The sequence below is a fragment of the Penicillium argentinense genome, assembly GCF_028826775.1.
Source record: "Penicillium argentinense strain IBT 30761 chromosome Unknown utg000003l_segment0_segment0, whole genome shotgun sequence".
In the NCBI taxonomy this organism is placed as follows: Eukaryota; Fungi; Ascomycota; class Eurotiomycetes; order Eurotiales; family Aspergillaceae; genus Penicillium; species Penicillium argentinense.
In genome coordinates this window covers 1,418,623-1,443,623 of record NW_026622662.1, presented here as the reverse complement: position 1 = coordinate 1,443,623, position 25,001 = coordinate 1,418,623, and the positions used below count along the sequence as shown (strand labels likewise).

The following is a 25,001-nucleotide window of genomic DNA, read 5'->3' as shown; positions in this document are numbered from 1 at the left end:
ATCCCGAACCGAATCTCCAGGACTCAATCCAAAACTCGAGCTCGCCCGACCATACTAACAAGTACCTCAAAGCAACATCTCCTACTCACGACGAGTGAACAGCTTAGATGTACTCCCAAGCAGGCTGGGTGGTGTTGGAGACAGGAACAGCCAGGGCATCGAAGCCAAGGCAGTCACCAACGTTGCCAGTGGGGACGGTAGCGTTCTGCTGAGCAGAGAAGACCTGGTAGCTAGCGGCGGCAGGGGCGATGCGGCGGCGGCTGTAGGGAACGGCGGTCCCGTTGGTGGTGGGGCAGGCCATGAAGCCTTGGCCGTAGCTCCAGGTGCCGAGGCCGCCGTTCTTGCCGGGGGTGTGCTTGAAAGGGCCCTCGGAGGAGCCGGGGGGGATGTAGCCGGAGTGGGGGTGGTGAAGGAGAGGGCGCCGCTGGCGGCGACGTAAATCTCCTGGCCACCGGGGACGATGACGTCCTAAAATTCATTAGTAGGGGCAGGTGAAGAATGTCATGCGGAAGGGACGTACAAGGTAGTGGGAGCCGGTCAGGATGGTGTCGTTGGTCGACTGGGTGCAGGGGACACCGTCGGGGCAGTAGGTCTGGCTCTCGCCGCCGAGATAGAAGTGGGAGCCGGAGGCAGTCAGAGGGAGGAAGTGGATGGGCGAGCCGGAGCGAGCGGCGGTGACGCCGAAGGAGCCGGAGGAAGAAGACTCCTGGCGGCGGCCGGGGAGGGCGGCGGCCAGAGGAACGAGAGCGAGGAGGGCGGAGACCTTCATTTTGAGCGAAAGTAGGTGGTGTATGTAAAGACTGTTTGTGAGAGGAATGATGGGAAACAGAATGGAACGTGGAGGCAGATGGGAGTCTATAAATGATATCGAGGTTCAATCCCCACCGTGCGAGCGAGTTTTATATTCCACCTCCTCGACTGCATTGCCCCTATGCGCCGGGCTAGGGTCTCCATTGACGGTCCTGACCACCAAACAAGCGAAATGATCGACATGGAACCTGCTTCACTGCGACAGTACTACCCTAGAAAAGTAACTGATATCATGGACTTGTAAGCTTGCCGTCGGCGGCCGTGCGATCGGCAACCAGGGCTGAGCCTGCGTGAGCAGGAAAGTACATCGGGACTGTCGATTTTAGGAATAGCGCCGAGTTCAGCAAAGGCATTGGCCAATGAGTGGGCAGACGGGCACTGGTTGTCGGTTGATTCCATAAGGAAAACATGCTCTAGAAATTCCTGTTTTGAGCAGTCGGTTCAGGAACACGGAGAGGTGATTGGAAGATACGACCCTGAGACATGCGCTGCTGAAGTCTCCACAGCGTCTGCGGTGATCGACAGCCACCGCCAGGGTTCCTGAACGCTATTTGCGCGGATAATTCGGCGACGATGCGCAGTCGCTGCTTCCTATCATCATCTTTTTCCGCCTCCCCATGATCCCTAGAGTTGTAGATAGATTGCGAGGAAATTTGACCATTACGCGGTTCTGATTCTGGACCCTGGGTCACCCCTGAGACGTATCCGATCTCTGAAAGGACCCAAGCGAAGACCCTGACAGGTGGGTCGTTTCAGACAAGCCAACGTGCCTGCAGAAGGCAGTAGGGATCGCCGTCTCTTACCAATCGCCCACGGCCCGGTCGCTTTCAGGGTCGAGCATCGAGCATCGAGCATCGCGAGAGCTCGTCCGGAAAAAATCCTCCGTGCCAGTGTGGCTCAATGGCCGTGGCGACAGGCAGACGCGGGTCCACGACCGTGATCCACTTTGTCTCCGGGGGTTAGACGGACTTGACATCACATTCAGGAGAGCTCCCGATCAGCCGGCGATCAACGGCGGCCTTGCCCCGGGCGAGACGGAGTTCCCCGTATCTCGACCTGCCATCGAGATTGCCATCGGGCTACAGGGCACTGCTGATCCCCTCCAGGGAGATGCCATCCCTGCATGTCCAGAGCTTTACTCCGGTGGAGAACGTGGGCATGGCGCTGGTCTGGAAGAATTGGCGCAATCTGCGTGTGACAGCAAAGTGAGAGATCGTCGCTGGAGGAAGGTCGGCACCGCCACGATTCTTGGAGGTTGCTAGGGCTGGCTTAGTGGGGTGTCTCAGTGCTAGTGCGGGCTGGACAGGCAGAAAGAATCGAAGGTGCTTATTTATAGGTCCGCGTGGTACTTTCCCAAGTATAGACACTGCCCTAGAGAAGAAACTATGTATTTGGATTTTTGTTTTCATTGAGCTAGAATCGTAAATGTTCTATGTTCATCATGTTGCCATGGCCGTAACGCCCAAATCCCCATCGCTAAACGAGATCAGGGCGGAACCCTTGTCAAAAAATAAAAATACAACGCAAGCAAAAATCTCGCTATGGGGCAGACCTTCAGAAAACAAAATCTTCAGAGCTGCGCTAGTAGGTCGAGCTAGTAGTCAGCCACGAGCGGCAAGTCCCGAGAACTGCGTCCAGCCCAGATTTTAAACGCGCCATCTGTAGGCAGGACCCAGTTCTGCGCGCGAACACTCCAGTAACTGAGATCCTTCCGCGAGAGTGTCATATTGACGACGGTGCTCTCGCCCGCCTCGAGAGTCACTTTCTCAAAGTTGCGGAGCACACGGACGGGAAAGTCGATCTTTTCGCGCGTCCAGCTTATGCCGCGGTGTTCGACTACCTCGTCTGGGAAGGAGACATAGATCTGGACGACTTCTTTGCCCGCCCGTTTGCCGGTGTTGGTTACCTTAACGGAGAGTTCGAGCATGGCTTCCCACAGAGATGGATTTCCGCCCAGTCCGCCTCCTGCCTCAGATGGTTTTTGTTTCGTGTCGTAGCCGTCTGGGTAGGGGTATTCGCCCTTTTCGGTGCCGGATGTATCGCGTAGGTAGGGATAGATGTATTTGGAAAGAACCTTCAGGTCCTTCGGGAAGAGACAGTCCTCCGCCCGTTCACGGCGTCGGGGGTAGGAAGGGGGATCGATATCGCTATCGACGCGCGAATGCGGCAGCCGAGACTTCTCCTGAAGGGGGTTGATGCGAAGATCTGCGAACTCAAAGGTCGTGTAGGAAAGTCCGTAACCGAACTCATAGCGCGGCGTGATGTTGTGCCGATCAAAGTATCGATAATCCATGTACAAACCCTGACTCAGGTCCATCTGGGGAGCACGATCGTCGGTCTCGTACAGGATTTGCGCACCAGGCCCGTAGTCCTCCAGAGATCGACCTATGGTGTAGGGCAGACGGCCGCTGGCGTCGACGTCACCGAAGAGCACGTCGACGAGGGCGTGGCCACTTTCTTGGCCGGGCAGGTTCGCGTAGAGAACGGCGTGAACGCCTGGGAGGTCGATCCAGGGCTCTAGCACGACGGGACCGACGGAGTGTACCACGACGACGGTGCGGCCTCGGCCACCTCCGCAATGTCGTGCGACGCCGTCGACTAGTTCTGTGCCGTTGCGTTGTAAGAATAAGTCATTGCGATCACCGTTGATGTCGTCGCTGTGGATGAAGCCTTCGCCGCCGTCGGAGTTTACAAATACGATGCACAGGTCTTGCTCGAGCAGGTTTTCGTAGGCGACATTATTGGTCAGGTAGTCTTTGACCTCGACCTTGTCGGCTGGCCATGCGAATTTAAGAGCTTCCCAGGGACTGACGAGGTAGGGGAAGTCCACGGCGCCGCTGCCCCAGCCCGAGGCGAGAGTTCCCTGATTGCAGCCGCGATCAGCGCAAGCGTTAGGTCCGTTTCCAGGACCTGCATCTTCGCCATAGATACCGATACGATATTTTCCATTCGGGCTGGAGACCTTTCGAGAGAGCGGGAGTGTGCTGTTCACGTTCTTCAAGAGAACGGTGCCCTCGGCCGCAACTTGTCGAGCGACATCAGAATGCAGCTTGGATCCAGGGGACTTGCGCGCGTTGACGAAGTGATTGACGGCCTCCCAGGAATCATCATCTGGGCTGCCGGGATGTAGTCTGCCCATCGTCTCGTTTGTCCACGATGAAAAGTTGGGGCCGCCCTCCCATAGGTCTTGACGGAAATGAAACCATGATGCAACAATACGAGTTACCATATCGTTCAAGCGGTCCATAGGGACAGATGTGTTCAGCGCTGCGGCAGTCATTTGCGGTCCCCAAAGAGCTTTACCATCTGCCCATCCAAGACCATCACCGGGCATGCTCATATCGAGGCCACTGAGAGCACTCTGCACGCCGGACCGCTGTGCTAGCCAGTCAGACTGGACGAAGCCCTGGAAACCGAGTTCATCTTTGAGGATCCCGTTAAGCAGTTTACTGTTTTCACAAGAATAGCTGCTATTGACCCGTTGATATGCACACATCACGCTGGCAACATCCGCTCGGATACTCTCTGCAAAAGGCCAAACGAAGACCTCATGGAGGGCACGGTCGTCGATGTTAGATGAGACAGCATAGGCACTTCCCTCGTTTGGTTGACGGAAATGTTCCTGTTCATTGAGAACGAAGTGTTTCGCTGTGGCCATCACACCGATGTGCTGAATGCCTTGGATAGTCTCGGCTGCAGCAACAGCCTGCAGAACAGGATCAGACCCGAAGGATTCCCAGTTCCGACCACCAGCTGGCATCAATCCCATTGCACCGATGGATGGACCGAGGAGAACATTCACACCCTTGGCGCGAGCTTCCCGGCCGAGGGAGGATCCTCGAGCCCGCATCAGAGCACGGTTCCATGTAGCTCCTGTCGTGATACCAGCAGGGAATGCAGTGATGTTGTCTGCGAATCGTAGGCCGAGGGGGCCATCCTGGAGACACAGGGAGGGGAAGCCAACAGACGCAGCAGCTTCTATGGACAGTATAAGCACACATAAGCATCAAACAGAAAACAAGGATATTCATACCAGTATTGCCCACACAAAGGCCCATCTCCCAGCCCGTTCCCGTCGTAACGCCGACCTTCTCGATTAGACTCATCCTCTCAACCATCCCTTTTGCCTTCTGATAACTCTCCCTCCAAGCCGGGCTCGTACCGCCCAGCGGAGTAGGATACCAAGGCACAGAGTGCTAAACCCATCAGTCACCGTTCCATGCAGCGGAGCAAAATCCAAATAGACCCGAATAGAACTTACATAGTTACCCTCCACATTCCTCTCCCCACGGATCCAAACAAGTCCTTTCATGGCCAGCCACATGGCCATAATAGCAGCGACAGCAAAGAAGAGAATGTGCCACCAGGACCGCTGGCCGAACACAGCACGCCATCTAGACATCCACTTCGGCTCGTCCTTCAATGGAACCCCGTAGTCATCCTCTTCATCACTAAGCACAAAGTCGGTATTGGCATCCTCGATATCCGTCCGGAACGCCTCCGCGAGAACATTCCGTCGTTCCGTCTCAAGGAATTTCTCAATTCGCTTCCCGACATCTCGCTGTTCCGTCGGCACGGGGACTGCATCTCCTTCGCTTTGGCTTGGTTCCCGCGAACTCGACGAGCTTTCACCAGGCGTCTCGAATCTGACCGAGCCATGCCCGTGCGCATATCGACCACGTACCGGTCCTTTTCTCGTATCATGCGGAGGCAAGGGTAGGAGCTTGACGTCGGCACTGGTCACGTTCTCGAGCTCATCGCCAGACGACAACAAATCGAGGTCGTCAGGATGCGGTAGGTCCTTCTCAGTATTCGGCGGTGGTCTCACAGTATTCGCATTCGCATTGGCGCCGGAGCTGTACTCCGGACTCGCAGGCGTATCGGTCGCTTCGTCAGGGATCTCGCTATCGAGCGACTCGTATTTACCGCGACGCGCATCGGCCTTAGCGCGGGATCTGGCCATCGCTGCGGATCCGATTGGGCTGAGCGGGCATTTAACGCGTGCTCGTTCGCATGCTGCGAGGAATTTCGAGGATTTGGCGCGCAATTTTGTGGCCTGGGAATCAAGGGTAAGCTGCAGTCCTGTTTGGGAATTTCTGGTGATGCGGTATGGGGTCGGTCAGGTGACCCCCCGCAAACGGGATCGATCAATTTGACCAGCCGAAGTATACATAAAACACGGCGACTATACGAGTACGAGGTACGTCGAGCAGGGATTCAAAAATGCTATTGCACGAAGCTGGAAAAAATTGAAGAATTCATTGATAACTTTTGTTCATGACCGACAATCATAATCGCGGTCTTAACGATGCATATCTACTACTAAAGGAAAATCCCAAACGCCGTCTATCAGTCCCATGCGAAATCAGACCCAGAAGGCATTCATGCAAGGAAATAAGAATCAACATGGCAACATTACGAAGAACCTTATGGATACTTCTTACTCCTCGTCGTCGGTGTCGGCAGGCTTGGGGGTTCCCTTGGGGGAGTTGAGCTGATGTAAAATGTGAGCAAAAGGCGATGAAATTGTGTGCAAGTAAGTGAGAAAAACATACCCATTCAATGTGACGAAGACGACGACGAGTCTCGCGCTCCTTGAGCTGAGCACGAGTCATCTTCTTCTTCTTCTTGGCACGGAACTTCAGCTCGCCGCCATCCTCGGCGCCAGAGTTGACGGCAGAAGGCGCGGCGCTGGTGTTGGCAGAGGCAGCAGCAGGAGTGCCGGGGGCGGAAGGTGAGTTGGTAGCGCTGTCCTCGAAACGGTCGAGGCTGACGGCAGTGTTGGTGCGGCTGACGACACGGCCATCGGCAATATGCAGCTGCTCGGGGCAGAGGGCGCCGACGAACTCCTCGTTGTGAGAAATCATCACGACACCACCCTTGAAGTCGCGAATGGCAACGGCAAGACCACCGAGGGAGTCACGGTCCAAGAAGTTAGTCGGCTCGTCCAGGACCAGCAAGTGGGGGTTGTTCCACATGGCACCGGCAAGCACGACCTTGACCTTCTGACCACCAGAGAGACCAGAAATCTCGTTGTGGTTGGCAATCTCAGGGTCGAGACCGACGTCCTCGAAGTGCTTGGAGATGGTCTTGGGATCGAGAATACGGAAACCCAGACCCTCGCGGGAGGCCTCGTGATCGTCGAACTCCTGCACCATCTTGAAGAAACCGCGCTCGACCAGGGTTTCGCGGGAAATCATCGTGTTGAACTTAGGGAGCAGTCCAACCCACTTGACCTCGTATTGGAACGTCTTCTTGTACTTTTGACGACCGATCAGGGTCTCGATCCGACGAGGTCCACGGCCGTCGCCCAGGTCAATTGGGGTCTCAAGCTGGGCCTTGTCGGCATCGGTCAGGATACGGGTCTGCTTGAGGAAAACCTCGCGATCGTCACCGTTGGCGTAACGCCACATGATGTACTGGGAGGGAGTCTTCTCCAGGTGCATCTCAACGTGCTCCAGAGCATGCTGCTTGATGTAACCAATACGAAGGTTGGGGTGCTTCTCGACCTTGCCGCTCTGGGGAATGGTCTCACCAGTCAACATCTTGATAAAGGTGGACTTACCCGCACCGTTACCACCAATGATAGCGACGCGAGAGGAGAGAGAGAGAGACAGGGAGGCATCCTGCAGAGAGGGCTTGGGGGCGCCGGGATAGGTGTAAGAGCAGTTGCTCATACGAAGAATGGCACGGGTGTTGGACTTGATACCGGACAGGATACCGGGGGCGGGAACTTGAACTGCACGGTAGAAGCAGACAGGGTATAGTAGCTCTTACCCTCGGGGTTGACCTTGACGAAATCGGCAAGGTTACCCGGGTAGCAGACCAGCTTCTTCTGCTCGTAGTGGTAGATATCAGTACAAACTTCGTCGAGGAAGCCGGAGTCGTGAGAGACGATCAAGCTGGTGATATCGGTGTGCTTCTTCAGGTACTCTTGCAACCACTTGACGTTGGCAACATCCAGATGGTTAGTAGGTTCGTCCAAAAGCAGGACATCAGCCTTCAGAAGCATGGCACGGGCCAGAGCAAGCTTCATCTTCCAACCACCAGACAGGGAACCGACGGGCTGGGACTGGCGACCCTCGGGGCCGTCAGTGAAGCCGAACTCGAGCAGGACACTGCTGATGTGCTCCTTGCCCGCTCCAGCGACCGCGGGATCCTTGGAGACATATTCCAGGATGCTCAGGTCAGCATCCTCGCCCTGGTTGTGCTCGACGAAGCAGGTGCGGACTTCTTCGGGAGGAGGGAAACCTTCCAGTTTGTCGTTGGCGATACTGCGCATCAGGGTCGACTTTCCGGCACCGTTGCGACCGCAGAGACCGTAGCGGTGACCTTTGACAAGGCGCAGGTTGGTGTGCGACAGCAGAAGCATGCCACCGTAGGCCAGAGAGAAGTTGGCGTTAACAATTACCACCTCGTTGGGGTCAGCCTGAACGGGCTTGCCGAACTTGCGCTCATCCTCGGCAACAAAGTGAGCCTGGATAGCAGTGTTGATAGCCTCGATGTTCTCTTCGGGGAGCAGACCACGGAGGTAGGGGCCGATGGAAGCGGGGATGCGGTCCAGCATGCGAGAGTTGACATCCTCGCGGACCATACCGGCAATGAAGTTCTTGGTCAGATCGTGGAACTTGGCATCGCCAAACCCAATGAGACCGCCCTGCTCCTGAATCTTGGGGTTCAGAACCGCGAGGACATCCTCGGGGGTGGTCTTGGAGACGGAGCCGGAAGCGACATCCTTGTCGGCCATAGCCTTGTCCATGACATCGAGGGCACGGGTGGCCAACTCACGAACCTCGGGGAGGGAGGCACGATCTTTGACGGCCTTCACACCAGGCTGGAGCTTGGGAAGGAAAGTACGGGCCTCGGCGGGGTCGTGGACCAACTTGGTCAAGTTCTCCACGACGACGACGGTCTGACGGAGGGTTTCTTGTGGGGTAGTCGGGGCGTTCAAGGATCGCTCGAGCAGGGGGGTCAGAAGGGCGAGCACGGGTGAGGTGACAATAGCAACGAAGGTGGTCTGGGACAGGGCGTGGATGGCTTTCTGGAGAGTCTGAGGCGACGGCTGCTCCATGGTCTTAATGAGCAGCGGGATGCGCGGGGCAACATCGTCGTTCGAGAGCAGGGTGGTGAGAGCGTTCATGGTCTTGGTGGAGATCTTGGCGACCTCGCTCTTCAGATCGTGCATGCCGTTCTCGACAATGGGGATCATCTCCTTCAGAGTCTTACCCAGAGCCTCGCGCAGCAGATCCTTCTCACGCTCCTCCTCCATGGTGCCGGTGCCCATCTGGGCCTTGACGGCCATCTTCTCCAGCAGAGAGAAGCCACCGACGAAACCCTGCCACTTGCCGCTACCCTTGCCGAGGTAGGCCTCCAAGGCGGGCAGTAAGGCGTTGACCATAGCCTCGGGGCTGAGGCAAGCGAAGAGGGCGTCCACGGCATACTGCGCAGCGTCGCGCACGACGGCGCCCTTGTCGGCCAGCGAATCCAGGACGACGCTCAGCAGGCCCTGGTCCTGGAGCAGGAAGATCGCTTCACTCAGCGGGAACTCGCGGGGGAAACGCTCGAAGAGGGCGCCAATGATCAACATGGCACTCTCCCGCTTGGCGCCATTCTTCTTATCGGTGGCGGCCTTGCGGGCCTCCGCGAGGACATCGTAGTTGAGGAGACCGGCGCATCCGACGCTGTTTATTAGCAGGTTGGTGAGCGCGTAGGAAGCGTCGAGGGACTGCTGGGAGGTCTCGGCGTTGAAGATTGTGTTCAGGAGGGAAGAAATCTCTTCGGTGGTGGGGGGGACCCCGGAGGGGGGTTTTGGAGACGATGGTTGGCATGGCCGGGGTATCAGAGGGCGAGACGGTGTGTGGCATTGTCTCGCAGCGGCGACTCGAATTATTCGAGAGTCTCGCGCAAATATATATCCAAAGTCCAAAGGACGGGGCGAAAGGAAAGGGTCGAGAAGCCCGCGATGAATGGCGGGGCGGGGCGCTGCCTGGGCCCGACAAACGAGAAAAAATAGGAACGAACGGGAGAAGTGATGGATGCGATTCAGCGGTGATGTGGCGGAAGAATCGCGCAACAGGAGAACAGCAACCACAGACACCAAACCACCAAGACTGTACAGAGAGGGGAGAGTAAGGAAGGGAGAGCACAGCGCATGGATCTGCTTACAATTTTTTTTTTTTGTTTGGGAGGCGACCGCAGCGGCCCAATCAGGCGCCCGCAGATTGCCATGGGCGGGCCTAGCCCGATGGGGCTAGTCTTATCAGTGGATCATTATACAGCCTGAGAGGTAAGGCGGTAAGGCAATAAGGCAAACAAAATGGATGCCTTCAGAATCCAGGTGAGCCCAGGGTGCTCTCAAGCTGAGCGCAGGGGGGTGGGGCAAATCACATGACACTTGGCGGTGCTGAGCGCAGGGGGCTCCATTAATTACCTATATAGGACCAATACGTTTTGGTATCACAACAGTAAAATTGGGGTGTCCGCCATACATACAGATCAACTGATATAACGACTCGTATTCAGAGGAATCAACAACGAGGAAGTGTGTATTAAGTACAGAAATTAACTACTAATTAGTTACTAACTAATTCCTAATATATAGGAAGCCTTGCTCGTCGACATGCAGAGCAGCAACAAATCGAACAACGACGGCAAAGGGTACCTAAAGAAGATCGCATTCTTTATGACTTCTCTTCGTCAGGTCATCCAATTCGATCTACTAGTGCTGCGCGGGGCAGATCTCCAGTAAATCGTCCCCGGGGAAGTAGATCACGCAGTCGTTCGAGGTTAGTATATGCAACCTTCTTTTTTAACTGGTTACTAACTAGTTTAAGCACCCCTCGATCCTCCACTCCACAAAGCGATCTTCGTCGTACTGCCTCAATTAATCTTTATAGTCAAGGCCAGGATGACAGTAATATACGTCAATCCGAGCTTGATTATCAGTATGAGATGCTTGAGCTAGAACGGAAGAGGGTCGAAATTGAGAAAGCGAAGATGGAGAATGAGATAATGAGATTAGAGCTTGAGCTACTACATAAGCAGTTAGAGAGCTAGTTAATAACTAGATAAAGCGCGGCATATTCAAATATTGAATTCACTATATTAAATACTAAATTTGTATCATATAATGTATTTATTATATATTGAATTATGACTATTTTGTTGAAGTGTCAGGTAATGTAAGGTGACAGAACATGTAAAAGCTGAGCGCAGGGGGGTGGGGCGATTACACGGGAAATCACATGACACCCTGCGGTCAGCTCTGGACCCCCCTGCGTTCACCTGTATTCACCTCACTTCCTGCCTGAAATTCATGCCTTGCAGCCTAAGGCCAACTGATCTCACATGAAGATAGGACATCTCAATTTGGCTTGTTGTATGTTGAGAAGCTAGCCACTAGCCTATCCCTTTCTCAGCATCCTTCATCAGCTTTATGCATTCTGCTAATACCGTGACCTGGAGCTGCTGGCTGCGATATAGCCGACGTGTACAGCCCTTGACCGGTTAGACCTCATCAACGCTGCAGTGTAACGCGAGACAATAAGAACTTCTCGAGACAAAGAATCTACGGCATATTTCATCCAGCAATACATAGCACATATTCTCAGTATACTGCTGCCAGCCGGGTCCTCGTGGCAGTGAACCCCTACGTCACCGATCACACGTGTATATATTCTTCGACCAGCACAAGAACACTGCCTTGCAGCTATAACTGAAGGTCTCTGTCGGTCGGAATGCCGACTCGAACGTCCAGCCCTAGCTGTAGCTTAATTGTCTGACCGGCTCTCAGACCACTTGGGTGCGGTCTCTCCTTGTCTCCGACTTTCGCTGCCCTCGGCGCCCGCGGCTCAGCGGGTAGTCGGTAGAGATATATCCCCGCGGCAAAGAAAGTGCAGCAAATTCAACGACAACTAGCAAGAAGACGAGACAGAAAAGAAAAAAGGGAACAGACAATTATATGATGCGATTCCCTAGTAGTAGGAGCTATTCTCCTATTATGAGGACGCTGTACGTTGAGGCCGATGTCGCTCAAGCTGTGCGTCCGCATGCAGCCGCCCCGGGCCTCGGTAGAACTGGCATGGAAGCCCCGCGGCCAGCCGACCAGCGGTCAGATGCCAGTCGGCGATCACAACTACCTACTTTTCTCTCATCCCGCGACTCTTCCATCTCCTCTCCATCTGGCCGAGCTGGTCCTACAACAAAACCCTCCAGGATCCCTCCATTCTCGCTCTTCCTCCCCGCAATTGACTCTCCCGCCCCCACACTTCTACCCCGGACCCATTTCCCGCGTACGCAATGGCGCTGAGCTTCAGAACCACCCGCCACGCCTCCCGCCTGGTCCAGGTGAGTATTTCTATGAGTGCGAGGCTCTCACCCTCTCGAGTAGGATCAATTGAATGACTCAGGATTGTTAACATCTCCAGGCCTCCCGCCCCCTCTTCTCAGCCCGCAATTATGCGACCGCTGAGCCCGACCTGAAAACCACCCTGAAGGAGGTCATCCCCGCCAAGCGCGAGCTCCTGCAGCAGGTGAAGGCGCAAAGTGACGAGACCATCGGCGAGGTCAAGGTCGGCAACGTCATCGGCGGCATGCGCGGCCTGAAAGCCATGCTCTGGGAAGGCTCAGTGCTGGACGCCGACGAGGGCATCCGCTTCCACGGCAAAACCATCAAAGACTGCCAAAAGGAACTGCCCAAGGGTACCTCCGGCACGGAGATGCTCCCAGAAGCCATGTTCTGGCTTCTGCTGACGGGCCAGATCCCCTCGACTTCCCAAGTCCGCGCCTTCTCCCGCGAACTGGCCGAAAAGTCCGAGCTGCCCGCCCACATCATCAACATGATCAAGTCCTTCCCCAAGAGCATGCACCCAATGACACAGCTATCTGTCGCCGTCGCCGCGCTTAACACCGAGTCCAAGTTCGCGCAGGCCTACGAAAAGGGCTTGAACAAGGCTGAGTACTGGGAACCCACCTTCGACGACTGCATCTCGCTCCTAGCGAAGATCCCTCGCGTCGCGGCACTGGTCTTCCGCCCCAACGAAATCGACCTCGTCGGACACCAGAAGCTCGACGTCGCCCAAGACTGGGCCTACAACTTCGCCGAACTCCTCGGCAAGGGCGGACAGCAGAACGAGGACTTCCACGACCTCCTCCGCCTCTACCTCGCCCTCCACGGCGACCACGAAGGCGGCAATGTCTCTGCGCACGCAACACACCTCGTCGGCAGCGCGCTGTCGGATCCTTTCCTGAGCTACTCTGCCGGCTTGCTGGGTCTCGCCGGACCGCTGCACGGCCTCGCCGCGCAGGAAGTCCTCCGCTGGATCTTAGCCATGCAGGAGCACATCGGCACCAAGTTCACCGAGGAAGACGTCCGCACCTACTTGTGGGACACGCTGAAATCCGGGCGCGTCGTGCCGGGCTACGGCCACGGCGTCCTGCGCAAGCCGGATCCCCGCTTCGAGGCCCTGATGGACTTCGCCGCGACTCGCCCCGACGTCCTGGCTAACCCGGTCTTCCAGCTCGTTAAGAAGAACTCGGAGGTTGCTCCTGGTGTTTTGACTGAGCACGGAAAGGTATCTCAACACTCACCCCGCTATTGAGCCTAACTAATGTTTCAAACAATAGACGAAGAACCCCCACCCCAACGTCGACGCCGTCTCCGGCGTCCTGTTCCACCACTACGGCTTCCAGCAGCCCCTGTATTACACCGTTGCCTTTGGCGTTAGCCGTACCCTCGGTCCGCTGGTCCAGCTTATCTGGGACCGGGCGCTGGGTATGCCCATTGAGCGTCCTAAGAGCATTAACCTGCTGGGTCTGCTGAAGAAATAGATATTCAGATCCATTTCGGAGGGTAGGTGAGAGTTATGAAAATGATGCTAGCGTGTTTCCTTGTTTAGACTTGCGTCGAATGTTGAATAGATGACTTTCCGAGCAATCGTATTTGTATGTGTAAAGGTATCCCTTTTCTGTACTTCTAGCAGTGTACCAGTGAAGTCCAGATGGTACAGGTACGGTAAGCACGACAAAACATAAAATAGAATAATACCGGCCCAGACCATTGGGCATCCATTAGCCATACTCGACTCGCACAACTTACCTCTACCCCTCTCCCTCCATACTACTACTACTACTTAGGCTAGGATGTTGAGACTAGTGTCGCATCGATAACCCTGACTCGTGCACACTCCGCCGCACTGGCAGGGTTACCTCCGCATCGACGCTAGTGGCGACCACGTGTAACCCTACTTCAGTTATTCCAATGAGAGTGGATGGGGATGATGTTGGATCCGGGATGTTATCTGGTTATCTTGTGGTGCTGTTTGTTTAGATGTTCATGGTGCTGGGTTGGGTTGGAGAGGTGGGAGGGTTTATGAAGTGGAAGGGGGAGGATTTCATGAGGCGAGTGACATGTGCGAAAGATACAAGCAAAAGGTCGAGAATAATGAATTTTTAGCGAGCTGGGTAATCCAGATTCGGTATCTTGTCTTATGTGGCCCAGGGCAAAATAAGGAGGTCAATGAAATACTCAGTGGTGGCATGATGAATCTGGGCGTATGTTTGAGCGATGCTGCCTGGCGGACGACGCGATGGCGCGAAGTAAAGGAAGAAAATAGAAAGGAATACCTTACCGTGTAGATGACTTTTCAAAGGTACTAGTGATGAGATTGATGGGGAGCTAATCGTACTACCCTATGGTAAGAATGGACCGGTCATGTGCGTCATGTAATAATTTAATAAGTCCAAAAGGGAACGAGTAAAACAGTAGTCACAGTACTATTGAAGGATAAAGACTGGGAATGGAAGAAAGACGTCAGCGGATGCCAGCTTTTAATTGAATGGTGTTTTGTGCATGGTGTGCTGATCTCGACTGCCAAAATGTCATTAATGACAGTCCAAAGTGAAGAGTTTATGATACGAAAGATGGAATAGTAGAGAGCTGAATATCGTATCGACGACCGAAATTTGCGGAGGATCCAAGAATGGGACTTTTATGGTGTTGACTGCAGAATCGCTTTTCATCGTCAATGGTCATTATGATTTCAAATTGATCTCAAGGGAGGAGCTGTGGGCTTTAAGGAAGTCGCCAGAAGATCCGGGCTAGATCCGTTCGATATCCTGGGAGCTAGCACCGTGTGGAAAGTACTAGGAATTAGGTGCTATAGAGAGAGAGAGAGAGAGAGAGAGAGTGTGTGTGTGTGTGTGTGAGTGAGTGAGTGAGTGAGACAAGGAGCGAGGAGGAGGAGGAGGAGGAGGAATAAATACGAACCACCAAGAACGGTCCCGTAGATCTGAGTAGTCTTGCGTATAACTTGCTGCGCTCAAGTATGTACCATGCCGCCTCGGACAAGTTAAGAGTGAAAAATGAGGTGATAGGTGAGAGAAGAGATTTCAGAACGGGAGTAGATCCATTGGGGGTATCCGGTATCTACTAAGGCTAATAATAATAAAAAATACAAACCATAGGTATGATAAGAATGTACGGGATCACGTTAGCCCGCCAAAAAATCTCAGAAAATACTGAGGAAATTGCAAAAATGGTCACAGATCGAGCGGGGAGTTCCCGCCCACCTTACGGAAGGCAGGTCTCAACCCACAACAACCAGAAACCGGAGAACACCAGGACCAGAGAACCAGAACGAGAGCCGAGCGAGAGAAAGAACCACCGGAGACGAGCTTACTCGTTGTCACGAACATCAATCACGGTCTTCTTGAAGTCCCGTGCCTTCACCTTACGGTTGAAGAGGATGTCGATCTCACGGTAAGAGCGGTGCTTCAGCTCTGGCAGGCCCCACCAGGCGAGAACCCAGCAGACGAGCGCAGTACCAGCCCAGACGTAGCCGCAGCGACCGGCCAGGTTCCAGCCCGTGGTGTTGAGCATCTGCGACGCTAGGTAGATCATCGGGATCTCGGCGACGTAGTAGGCAGCACGGCCCACGCCGGTGCTGAGGGCGCGCAGACGGACGGAGGAGGTCTCGGCGATGATGGTGTACGAGATTGGGCCGAGCGAGAGGGCATAGCCGAACGAGATCAGGATTCCGAGAATGGCCTGGGCGTAGTTGGTCGCGTTGTTCTGGGCGATGGACGCGCAGATTCCCAGAAGCACCAGGAGGAGGATGTTGGTAGCGGTGCCCCAGAGGTAGATGGTGCGGCGGCCGAACCAGGCAGTCAGGAACCAGGAACCGATGTTGGCCACGAATTGCAGGCACGAGTTAATCAGGTTCAACTGGAATGCGCGGTCGGGAGAGATGCCGGCCTCTGTGTATGGTGTTAGGGATCTGCGAGAAGTTGGAGGGACTCAGAAATAACTTACGTTCGAAGAAGTATGTGGCCTGGTTTGCGATCAGGTTACCCGCAAAGTTCTGGGAAGCATACATCAAGCAAGTGATGATCGTGCGACGCAGGTCGGTACCCTTCAGCAGATCAAGCAGAGTGGGAGACCCGCCCAGATGGGACTCTATCTCAACCGTGCGCTCGATCATGGCCAGAGAACGTTGGGCCTCGGCCTCATCCTTGCTTCCCAGTCGCTTGATGGAACGTAGAGCTTCATCCTTGCGACCGCGGCGAATCAGCCACCAGGGAGACTCGGGGGCGAGGAAAACCAGAATAAGCAGAGGGGTCTAGAGCTGTTAGGTTCACTGCTGTAAGAATGAGATTAGAGATAAGTACTTACAGGGAACAGCCACTGCAGAGCAAGAGGCACACGCCAGGCCCACTCATCGTTACGCTTGTTGTAACCGTAGGTTGCACCGGCCACAATAATTGATCCAATAGACCAACTCATCTGCAGCGTAGCAGTACAAGCACCACGGAGGGAGATGGGGACGATCTCAGAGGCATAAGCGGGCGAGTTGGCAATGAAGAAGCCCCAGGGCACACCCTCGAGGGCTTGACCAACAGTCAGCAGCGCCAGAGAATCGGCCTGAATGGTCAATTAGATAAGCTTTCACCAGACCACAAACCAAGAAAGCCAAGAACTTACAAAGAACGAAATGAAGATCGTGGCGTTCATCAGAATCAGCGCGAGAATGGTGGTCCAGCGATATCCGAGACGGTTGGTGATGGGACCGGCGAGGAACACACCGACAAAGGCACCACACTGGCCGGCCTGGAACAGGGCACTCTGCCAGCGGGTGGGAATGACCCATTCGCCGCCGTGCTGGACACCGTACTTCTCTTGGAAGGCCGGGAGGGCGACGAAGTTACCGTTGAGAAACATGTCGAAGGACTCCATGACCTGTCACATAGCAAAGATAGGTTAGCGGATGTTGCATGCCGGATGCCGTGGCGCGATCTGCACGACCGGGGGATCGACGGAGCGAAAGAAATACTTACGATGGTGAAACACATGGTGAACGCCCAGAAACAGGCCCAGGGATGCTTCTTGACGGCATCCCACACACCCATCTGGTGCTCGAGATTCTCGCCTTCGAAGGCATCGTTCATCAGCTCCGGGTTGGCAAGGACCTCGTCTTGCCGGACGTTGACTTTTTCATCCACCGCGCCGGCATCGTGATGATGACCGTCGCTAGGTGGGTCGGGATCGGGAGTGGTGGTCGACATTGATGATGATTGAAAGCAGTGTCGACGCGATGGGGATGGAGGTGGGGAGGTGAAGAGGGAAGAAAACAAAAAACAAAAGATGAGAAGTGGGGAGTTTAAGAAGTGAGCTACGGCCAGGCAGGGCCAGAAGGGAAGGCGCGACGGGGCTACCTTACCCTAGTCCTACTCCTGCTAGTAAGTCGCACCTGCCTCGATGGCCATCTGCCTGCGTCTTCCGCCATCGCAGTCCACACCACCCTACCCCCCAGCAACACTCGCGCTAGCTCTCTGCCCGGATCTAGAGCCACTCGAATGATACCCTACCTGTAGGTACACTAGGTAAGATTCCTTGCGGTATCCTGCCCCAACGGTGTACGCGTGATACGTGGATTAATCTCGAACTTCCCAGAACAGGAACAGTTCAGACACCAGCACCACAGGAGAACCTTGTGCCGCCGGGCTTTTTCCCTTTCCCCCGCGACGACCAGCGGATCCCAGGCGAGAGCCGAATGCTGGGATCGCCTGGGACAATTCGCCGACGCCAGCCCGAGAGCACGGCAGGCTAAGCTACCCAAGCTTAGCCGGCCAGGGCTGCCGTGACCACTTAGTGCGTCCGGTGGTTGGTGGAATTCAGGCGGGGTCGGCTAAGCCGTGGGATGCTGGGGCGAACGCCTCATTGTACCAGCTGGGCTGGGGAAAGCAGGGGACTCGAAACGCCACGGTATCCGTGCCGCCGTATTCGGCGCAACGGTTGTTGAGCCAATGTTCTCGGCAGGAACCTGTGTAAATGTGGCGGGTAATCTACGGATTGCGTGTCTTTGTGTTGGACCAGACCAGACAGCAGAACAGCAATTACAGGGGATGGCACGTAGGACCAGCGATCACCATCCCCAGACATCCCCAGACAACCCCGGGCGAGCCTAAAAGTAGTCTAACAAAGGCCCCGATTCGGTGGGGCCGACCTTCTTTGGGCATGGCGGGCGGACCGAGCGGGTCTCACGGGAAGAATCGAGAATGCACTCGGTGAGCCGACTCGGGTGGCAATGGCACAGGGGATGGGATAAGTGGTGTAGGACGGTGGCAATACCCGAGACCACTCGCACTGTCGAGTTGTCAGACGGGTATTTCTTTTACAGCCAAGCGTGCTCAATACCCTACAGGAATTGCCATCAGGATCGGACATCGCTAGCTCGGACACTAACTCCTTCCGGGATAGGCCAGATGCGACCCTGTCGCGCATGTGACTTACTGGAGAAGCATTGGGCTGGACGCCTCACCGTGATTCTTGAATTGGCCCGAGGCTCTGAGTGGCTGCTATCCAACCAAGCATTGTACATGCCGTACGAGGGCTAGAGAGTGGTTGGCACGGAGTACTGGAGATTTCCATTTCGACCCGGCGATTTGTCTTAACACCGAATCACTGCATAGATCGATGCCGTGCTTTGTACGCGGTTAAAACATCCTCGACATTCTCGACCTCCTCCCCATCCCATCGCTCCCGATACTCCCGCATCAAAACCCCAGCAGGAGGCGCCATCGCCACAAACTGCTGGACGGAACGTATAGGGAAAACATAATGCAAGGCGCAATAGACCGCCGCGCTAATCGCCAGCCCCGAGAGGAAACAGATGTAGTATAGATGCATAAATCCGGTTGGAACCGAGATACCAGGACTTACATACGAGACGAATCCGGGGAGAGAGGGGACAGTCCCGCACGTCCACTAAAATCAAGTGTTAGTACATATTCCTATTCCTAGACAGAGTCTACTCAAAGGTAGTGGTCGAAACTCACTGCAACAATAGCCCGCCAGTTCACACCCCACGCATACCAATAGATGCTATCTTTATTCCCAACAAACAAATCATCAACCTTGATCCTGCGGCGATGAATAACAAAATACGATGAAATCATCAACCCCGTCATCGGGCCCAGGAAGACAGAGTAACTGCTCAACACAGCAAGGAACGTGGTCGCCGTATTCACCAGTTTCCACGGATTACATGCAACAGATATCAGCGCGGTTAAATAGGCGCCTCGGCGGATGTTGATGTACTGCGGGAATGTGGCTGCCATATCGAAGCCTGCCACCACGCATGAGTATCTATCCTCCTGTATTGTGATCAAGCCAAATTAGGATGGAATGTCAAGGCACACTTACCCCCCGCCAACGCATTCCCAGGAACATTAACCCCAATCTGCGAAACAACGAGGGCCGCCCCTCCAAAGAACGCAGCAGCACGGGACCTCGAGCCCCCATGCTCAATAACCGCGCTTAGCAGTGTAGGTAAATTCCACTGCGCCCCGCCAAATCGTACCTGCGTCGCGGCCGTTACCAGAATCCCGATTACCGAGCAGACAATCGCGTAGAATGGGAAACTAAGCAGCTGTCCCCAGACGGCGTCTGAAGGTCTCCGCGCGAACCGCGCATAGTCATTCTGATTTAAAATTCCCGCGGCGATGGAGCCGATTGTGCTGATTATTCCGAAGGCAATGTTCCAGCCCGACGTATTAACATGGGAAATGGAGATGGTCGAACCGAACCCCTCTGGACCCATGGTTGCCAGTGACCAGATAAGAAGCACAACCTCAAAGACCAAAATTGTCGCCGCGCTGCCGTAGAAGAGGTATTTCAGCTTGTGCGGGCGAACGTAGATTACCGGTAGCGAGATCAGCATGAAGAGGACGTAGGATACGAAGGCGGCGCTTGTTGTTCCTGTTGAGGGGGAGAGGGTGTTTGGGATCCGGTTGGAGATGTCGGGCCAGATTGCCTGCAGGCAGACGTAGATGCATTCGCCGCCTATCCAGGCTTGAAAGCCGTCTATATCATATTAGGTGGTAAAGTTCGTTGGTAGGGACGGGGACGGGGGTTACTTACACCACACTATTAAAGGAATGATTAGTTGGGATGACACTGGTCATGGATGGGGTGACTTACCAACGGATAGAAGGATTCGGTTCCAGATTACAAAGGCGCTGCCGCGCATGCCCCAGACGTAGCGGTTTACGACTGGGAAGCCCACTAGGATTTCGGAATTAGAGGCGAAAGGTAAGATGGGAAAGGGATGCTTACAGTGGTAGTATGCACCCGGGAGCGAGTTCAGCACCACCAGTGCCGTGGCGATTAATTGTCCGACAACGATGGCGATGATGGCTTGCCACCAGGTCAGTCCGAGTGCGATTAGCGAGCTGCCGGTCATGTATGTTGAGATGTTAGAGTTGATCAGGACCCCTTTATATCAAATTAGCATCACACAAGGAAGGTACAGAGGAGGTCACGGGACGATAACATCAATGTTGCCGGGCATCGTCGCGTCCAACACCACCACTCATCGCCTCTCGAGTCGACTTACAAAAATTATGAAATGTCCAAAGTCCCCACGTCCGCCTGCCTGCTTCGATAGGCTTGATGTCATTGTTGATCCAGCGATCCGGCACGACGCCACCCTCAACTTCGACCTGGAGTTTCTTTAGCAGGAAATTCATCAGAGCTATGCTGAGCAGAGACAGTGTTACACGAAGACTTCGCTCCGACCCATGTTACGCCTGGATACTTATTTATTCCGCACTCTCTTGGCCGATCGCGCATGACCATCTGGTCCAGATCGGCCAAGTATGTGCGTGATCGGAAGCGGGATAGCGCTTGCCTATCTGGGGAGCTTCTCTTGCGCTGATGTTGTTTTGCGATGCACAAAAATTGGCTCCTTGTTAAATCTACGAGCATCGTTCAACTTGCTCCCCGCACTCTCTCCACGGACATCGACAACCCCGCTATACTGCCTGTCTGCGCCTGGGAACAGGCGAAGAACATCTACCACGAAGTGCGCAAATCGAGGGGAATCCGATGCACCAAGGTACAGGGGCAAGGTATATTAGCGTGTCCCCGCTCGAAGTGACAGTTGCTCTGGCTGGATATCCGGATCTGTTCCGCATACGATTGGTCGATATGCGGGCCTTCTCCTCATTTCGCGATAAGCAAAGCAGGCTAGCCTCGGCGGGACAACATCTAGGTAGCATCTTGCTGCGACGGCGGACGTTCTCCGCATGTCAGCCGATCGCGATAGGTATGTTGTGTTTGCGAGATCATCACACTGTGCAAAGCCGGCTTGCTGTCAGGCGCACTTCGAGGTATTGGCGCCGGTTACCTCCAGAATTTGATTATTTGTTGACGTGTTTGAGGTGGATCTGGCCAAGCCGTCAGTATGTCTGAATATATAACTACAGGGTTTCCCGCATCATCGTCCACGGCTCGACCAAGTCGAAACCCCAACAGGATCTTTCCAACCACGCTTTAATACATTCCGTCTCCTTCCTTCCATCGTAGCGCAGAAGCAGTATACTAACATCATGGAACAAGGCCCATACCGCATCGGAGTCGACGTCGGCGGCACAAACACCGACGCAGCAATCATCGACATCGCAGCCACAGACTTAGGGTCGCGGGGCGTCTGCGCATCCAGCAAGACGCCAACCACGACAGACGTGACTTCTGGGATCCACAGAGTTATCGAAAATGTCTTGAACAAGTCGGGTGTTGATCGCGCAGATGTCCTTAGCGTCGCTATTGGGACAACTCATTTCGTTAATGCGGTTGTTGAGGCGGATGCGCGACGGTTGAGTAGGGTTGCTGTTGTCAGGTTGTGTGGGCCTTTTACCAAGCAGGTATGCTCGGTATTATCCAAATAAAATCAATCCGAATGCTGAGGTGACATAGGTTCCGCCTTTCTCAGACTTCCCTCCGGCGTTGAAAAAGATAATGGCTGGACCGATATACTACCTAGACGGAGGCAAGTCAACACATACTCCGACTCAACACCTCCAGGAAATCAGCCTAATAGAGACTCATAAACAGGACTAGAAATCGACGGTCGCGAAATCACCCCCCTAAACCCAGCCCAAATAAGATCCACCGCCCTCGCCATAAAAGAAACAGGAATAACAAAAGTGGCACTAGTCGGCGTCTTCTCTCCGCTCGACCACAGCGGTCTCCACGAGGAAACCTGCAAAACCCTCATGCAGTTAACAAATCCAACCCTCCAAATCGTCTGCTCCCACAAAATCGGCGGAGTGGGTCTACTTGAGCGCGAAAACGCAACAATACTAAACGCCTCAATCCTAACACTAGCCCGTCGAACCGTACGCGCATTCGAGAACGCAATGGTGCGGCTCCGTCTAGCCTGCCCCTTTTATCTCACCCAGAACGACGGCACGCTCACCGACGCAGACACGGCCGCGGAACTCCCTATCAAGACGTTCGCCTCGGGCCCGACGAATAGTATGACCGGCGCCGCGTACCTTGCGTGCCTTGATCGCGGTGGAGGTAGTGAAGGGCAGATCCTTGTTGTTGATGTTGGTGGGACGACGAGTGATGCCTGCGCTCTCCTTCCGTCCGGATTTCCGAGGCAGGCGCCGAATTTCGTGCAGGTTGGTGGGGTTCGGACGGCGTTTTCGATGCCGGAGGTTCTTTCTGTTGGGCTTGGTGGGGGGAGTGTTGTGTCAGTTGATTCCGATGGAGATGTGAGGGTTGGACCTGAGTCTGTGGGGCATTATCTTACGAGTAAGGCGCTTGTTTTCGGTGGGGATGTCTTGACGACGACGGATGTTGTTGTTGCAGCTGGAAAGGCGAGGATTGGGGATAAGCAGAAAGTGGAGGGTATTCCCGCGAAAGTGGTGGAAAAGGCCAGGGACCGGATTAAGGTTATTCTTGAGCGGGCAGTTGAGGATATGAAAGTCTCTGATTCACCTGTTACACTCCTACTCGTTGGCGGCGGGTCGATCGTCGCGATGGATGAGTTAAAGGGTGTGAAGGAGTGCATTAACCCGCCGCATCATGACTCGGCGAATGCAGTTGGTGCGGCAATCGCGAAGGTCGCAGGTGAGGTGGATGCTATAAAGATTTTGGCGGGGAGGGATGAGAGGGTTGTTCTTGAGGAGGCGAAGAGGCAGGCTGTTGAGGCGGCTGTTGCAAGGGGTGCGGAGAGGGGTGATGTGGACATTGTTGCTGTTGAGAAGATTCCGTTGCAGTATGTTAGTAACAAGGCCACGAGGTTGATTATCAAGGCTGTTGGGAGGTTGGCGAGGCCGGGTCCGGGTGTGTCGGTGAAAGAGAGGACCAACGAATTCACGGCTGTGAATGGCGAGATTGAGGATGAGGAAGAGAAACAATTCGGTCGACAGAAGACATCCGAGCTTGAATGTTCGTTTCAGCACTCCACCTGTCTCGATATTGACAGTTATATCCCCGACGTCCGGGATGGAGTATGGTACATATCTCCTGTCGACCTCGAATTCATCGCAACAGGCACCGGCGTACTCGGAACAGGCGGCGGAGGCCCTTCATACCTGCAATACCTACAATGTCTCGAGAGCCTACGTGAATCCGGCGAGAAGAGAATGCGAGTGATCTCGCCCAAGGCACTGAAAGACTCAGATATCTGCGTCTTTGGCTCGTGGTATGGTGCACCGAGTGTATCTGGCGAAAGAATGCCTGCCGGTACGGAGATAATGACTGCTATCGATTACTCGGTCAAGATGTCGGGTCACCTGCATTTTGAGGCTGTTGTTGCAGATGAAATTGGTGGCGGGAACGGGATGTCGACTTTTCCCACGAGCGTGCATTTTGATATTCCTGTTGTAGATGGGGATTTAATGGGGCGTGCTTATCCGACGCTTGAGCATGGTAAGTCTTTTCCCTAGCAGTATTTGATTCTCTTCTGACAGGACCATAGGTACGCCATACGTATACGGCGAACCCATCACCCCATGCGCACTTGCAGATGGAAAGGGCAATGCCGCAGTTGTCTTGGTGGGCACCACCTACCTACCTCCCGGCCTTACACGTAACTAACAAAAACAGAAAGCCGAATCAAACCGACGCGTCGAAACCATGCTCCGAGCGCAATGTGTCGACCTCGGCCTTAACGTCGCCGTAGCATGCACGCCTCTCCCAGGGAAATCCATCAAGAAATACGCGATCCCGAACACGGTCTCGCAGTCATGGTACATCGGGCGCGCAATCCACAAAGCCCGACGTTCAAAGACGAATCTCATCGATGCAATTGTAAGCCTCAGCTCCCTACCTACAGGGAGTCCCGCTAACCAAGCAACCAGTTCGAAACAACACCTGGCCATCTCCTCTACATCGGCAAAATAATCGACGTAAAACGTGACGTCAGCCGCGGGTATACAATGGGAAGCTGTACCATCGCACCGCTTAGCAACGACGAGATAGACAATGCCATGAGCTCTACGCACACTCCCGACGAGAGTCGCTGTCTGATAATTCCCTTCCAAAATGAATTTCTCTATGCCGCGTACGCAAACATCGCGGATCCAGACGACATGTCGAATCACAAGATCATCTGCACAGTTCCCGACCTCATCTCCGTCCTCGGACAAGATGGCGAAGCGATCGGTTCTCAGGAGCTACGGTATGGACTGCGGGTTAGTGTTATCGGGATAGCGGCGCATCCACTATGGACGGGGGATGAGCGGGGATTGAAGGTGGGTGGGCCGGCTGGGTTTGGGCTGGAGATGGAGTGGACTAGTCTTGGGGCGTATACGGAGCCGAGGAGTGTCATTGATGAGTTTGACGTGGCCAGAGTCCATGGTGCGGTTTGTACTGTCGATTGAATTGCTGTATTATACTTCTC

At 54.5% G+C, this 25,001-nt stretch overlaps 8 protein-coding genes across 8 annotated transcripts; 3 read left to right on the top strand and 5 right to left on the bottom strand.

Moving 5' to 3' along the window:
* Positions 1–103: 103 nt before the first annotated feature.
* On the bottom strand, positions 104–769 carry N7532_002648 (putative IgE-binding protein; the record flags this gene model as incomplete). The annotated part of the gene is made up of 2 exons (XM_056615142.1): positions 104–424; positions 521–769. The coding sequence occupies 2 exons, from the start codon at positions 767–769 to the stop codon at positions 104–106; spliced, it is 570 nt and encodes a 189-aa protein (XP_056478114.1).
* A 213-nt stretch (positions 770–982) lies between these two features.
* Positions 983–2,072, top strand: N7532_002647 (uncharacterized protein; the record flags this gene model as incomplete). Its single annotated transcript, XM_056615141.1, has 2 exons — positions 983–1,050; positions 1,538–2,072. The coding sequence occupies 2 exons, from the start codon at positions 983–985 to the stop codon at positions 2,070–2,072; spliced, it is 603 nt and encodes a 200-aa protein (XP_056478113.1).
* A 332-nt stretch (positions 2,073–2,404) lies between these two features.
* N7532_002646 (beta-glucosidase) lies at positions 2,405–5,773 on the bottom strand (the record flags this gene model as incomplete). The annotated part of the gene is made up of 3 exons (XM_056615140.1): positions 2,405–4,788; positions 4,844–5,006; positions 5,072–5,773. 3 exons carry the CDS (start codon positions 5,771–5,773, stop codon positions 2,405–2,407), a joined length of 3,249 nt encoding a protein of 1,082 aa, XP_056478112.1.
* Positions 5,774–6,250: 477 nt separating this feature from the next.
* N7532_002645 (putative mRNA-nucleus export ATPase (Elf1)) lies at positions 6,251–9,674 on the bottom strand (the record flags this gene model as incomplete). Its single annotated transcript, XM_056615139.1, has 4 exons — positions 6,251–6,304; positions 6,366–7,549; positions 7,588–9,583; positions 9,627–9,674. The coding sequence occupies 4 exons, from the start codon at positions 9,672–9,674 to the stop codon at positions 6,251–6,253; spliced, it is 3,282 nt and encodes a 1,093-aa protein (XP_056478111.1).
* A 2,434-nt stretch (positions 9,675–12,108) lies between these two features.
* mcsA (putative citrate synthase Cit1) lies at positions 12,109–13,638 on the top strand (the record flags this gene model as incomplete). The annotated part of the gene is made up of 3 exons (XM_056615138.1): positions 12,109–12,156; positions 12,237–13,382; positions 13,435–13,638. 3 exons carry the CDS (start codon positions 12,109–12,111, stop codon positions 13,636–13,638), a joined length of 1,398 nt encoding a protein of 465 aa, XP_056478110.1.
* Positions 13,639–15,484: 1,846 nt separating this feature from the next.
* N7532_002643 (putative MFS maltose transporter) lies at positions 15,485–17,370 on the bottom strand (the record flags this gene model as incomplete). Its single annotated transcript, XM_056615137.1, has 5 exons — positions 15,485–16,065; positions 16,121–16,427; positions 16,481–16,729; positions 16,790–17,044; positions 17,143–17,370. The coding sequence occupies 5 exons, from the start codon at positions 17,368–17,370 to the stop codon at positions 15,485–15,487; spliced, it is 1,620 nt and encodes a 539-aa protein (XP_056478109.1).
* Positions 17,371–18,766: 1,396 nt separating this feature from the next.
* N7532_002642 (nucleobase cation symporter-1 family protein) lies at positions 18,767–20,835 on the bottom strand (the record flags this gene model as incomplete). The annotated part of the gene is made up of 7 exons (XM_056615136.1): positions 18,767–19,072; positions 19,144–19,433; positions 19,511–20,170; positions 20,228–20,233; positions 20,288–20,371; positions 20,423–20,581; positions 20,703–20,835. 7 exons carry the CDS (start codon positions 20,833–20,835, stop codon positions 18,767–18,769), a joined length of 1,638 nt encoding a protein of 545 aa, XP_056478108.1.
* An 861-nt stretch (positions 20,836–21,696) lies between these two features.
* N7532_002641 (hydantoinase/oxoprolinase family protein) lies at positions 21,697–24,981 on the top strand (the record flags this gene model as incomplete). The annotated part of the gene is made up of 5 exons (XM_056615135.1): positions 21,697–21,967; positions 22,208–24,028; positions 24,078–24,154; positions 24,206–24,409; positions 24,460–24,981. The coding sequence occupies 5 exons, from the start codon at positions 21,697–21,699 to the stop codon at positions 24,979–24,981; spliced, it is 2,895 nt and encodes a 964-aa protein (XP_056478107.1).
* Between the last annotated feature and the right edge of the window lie 20 nt (positions 24,982–25,001).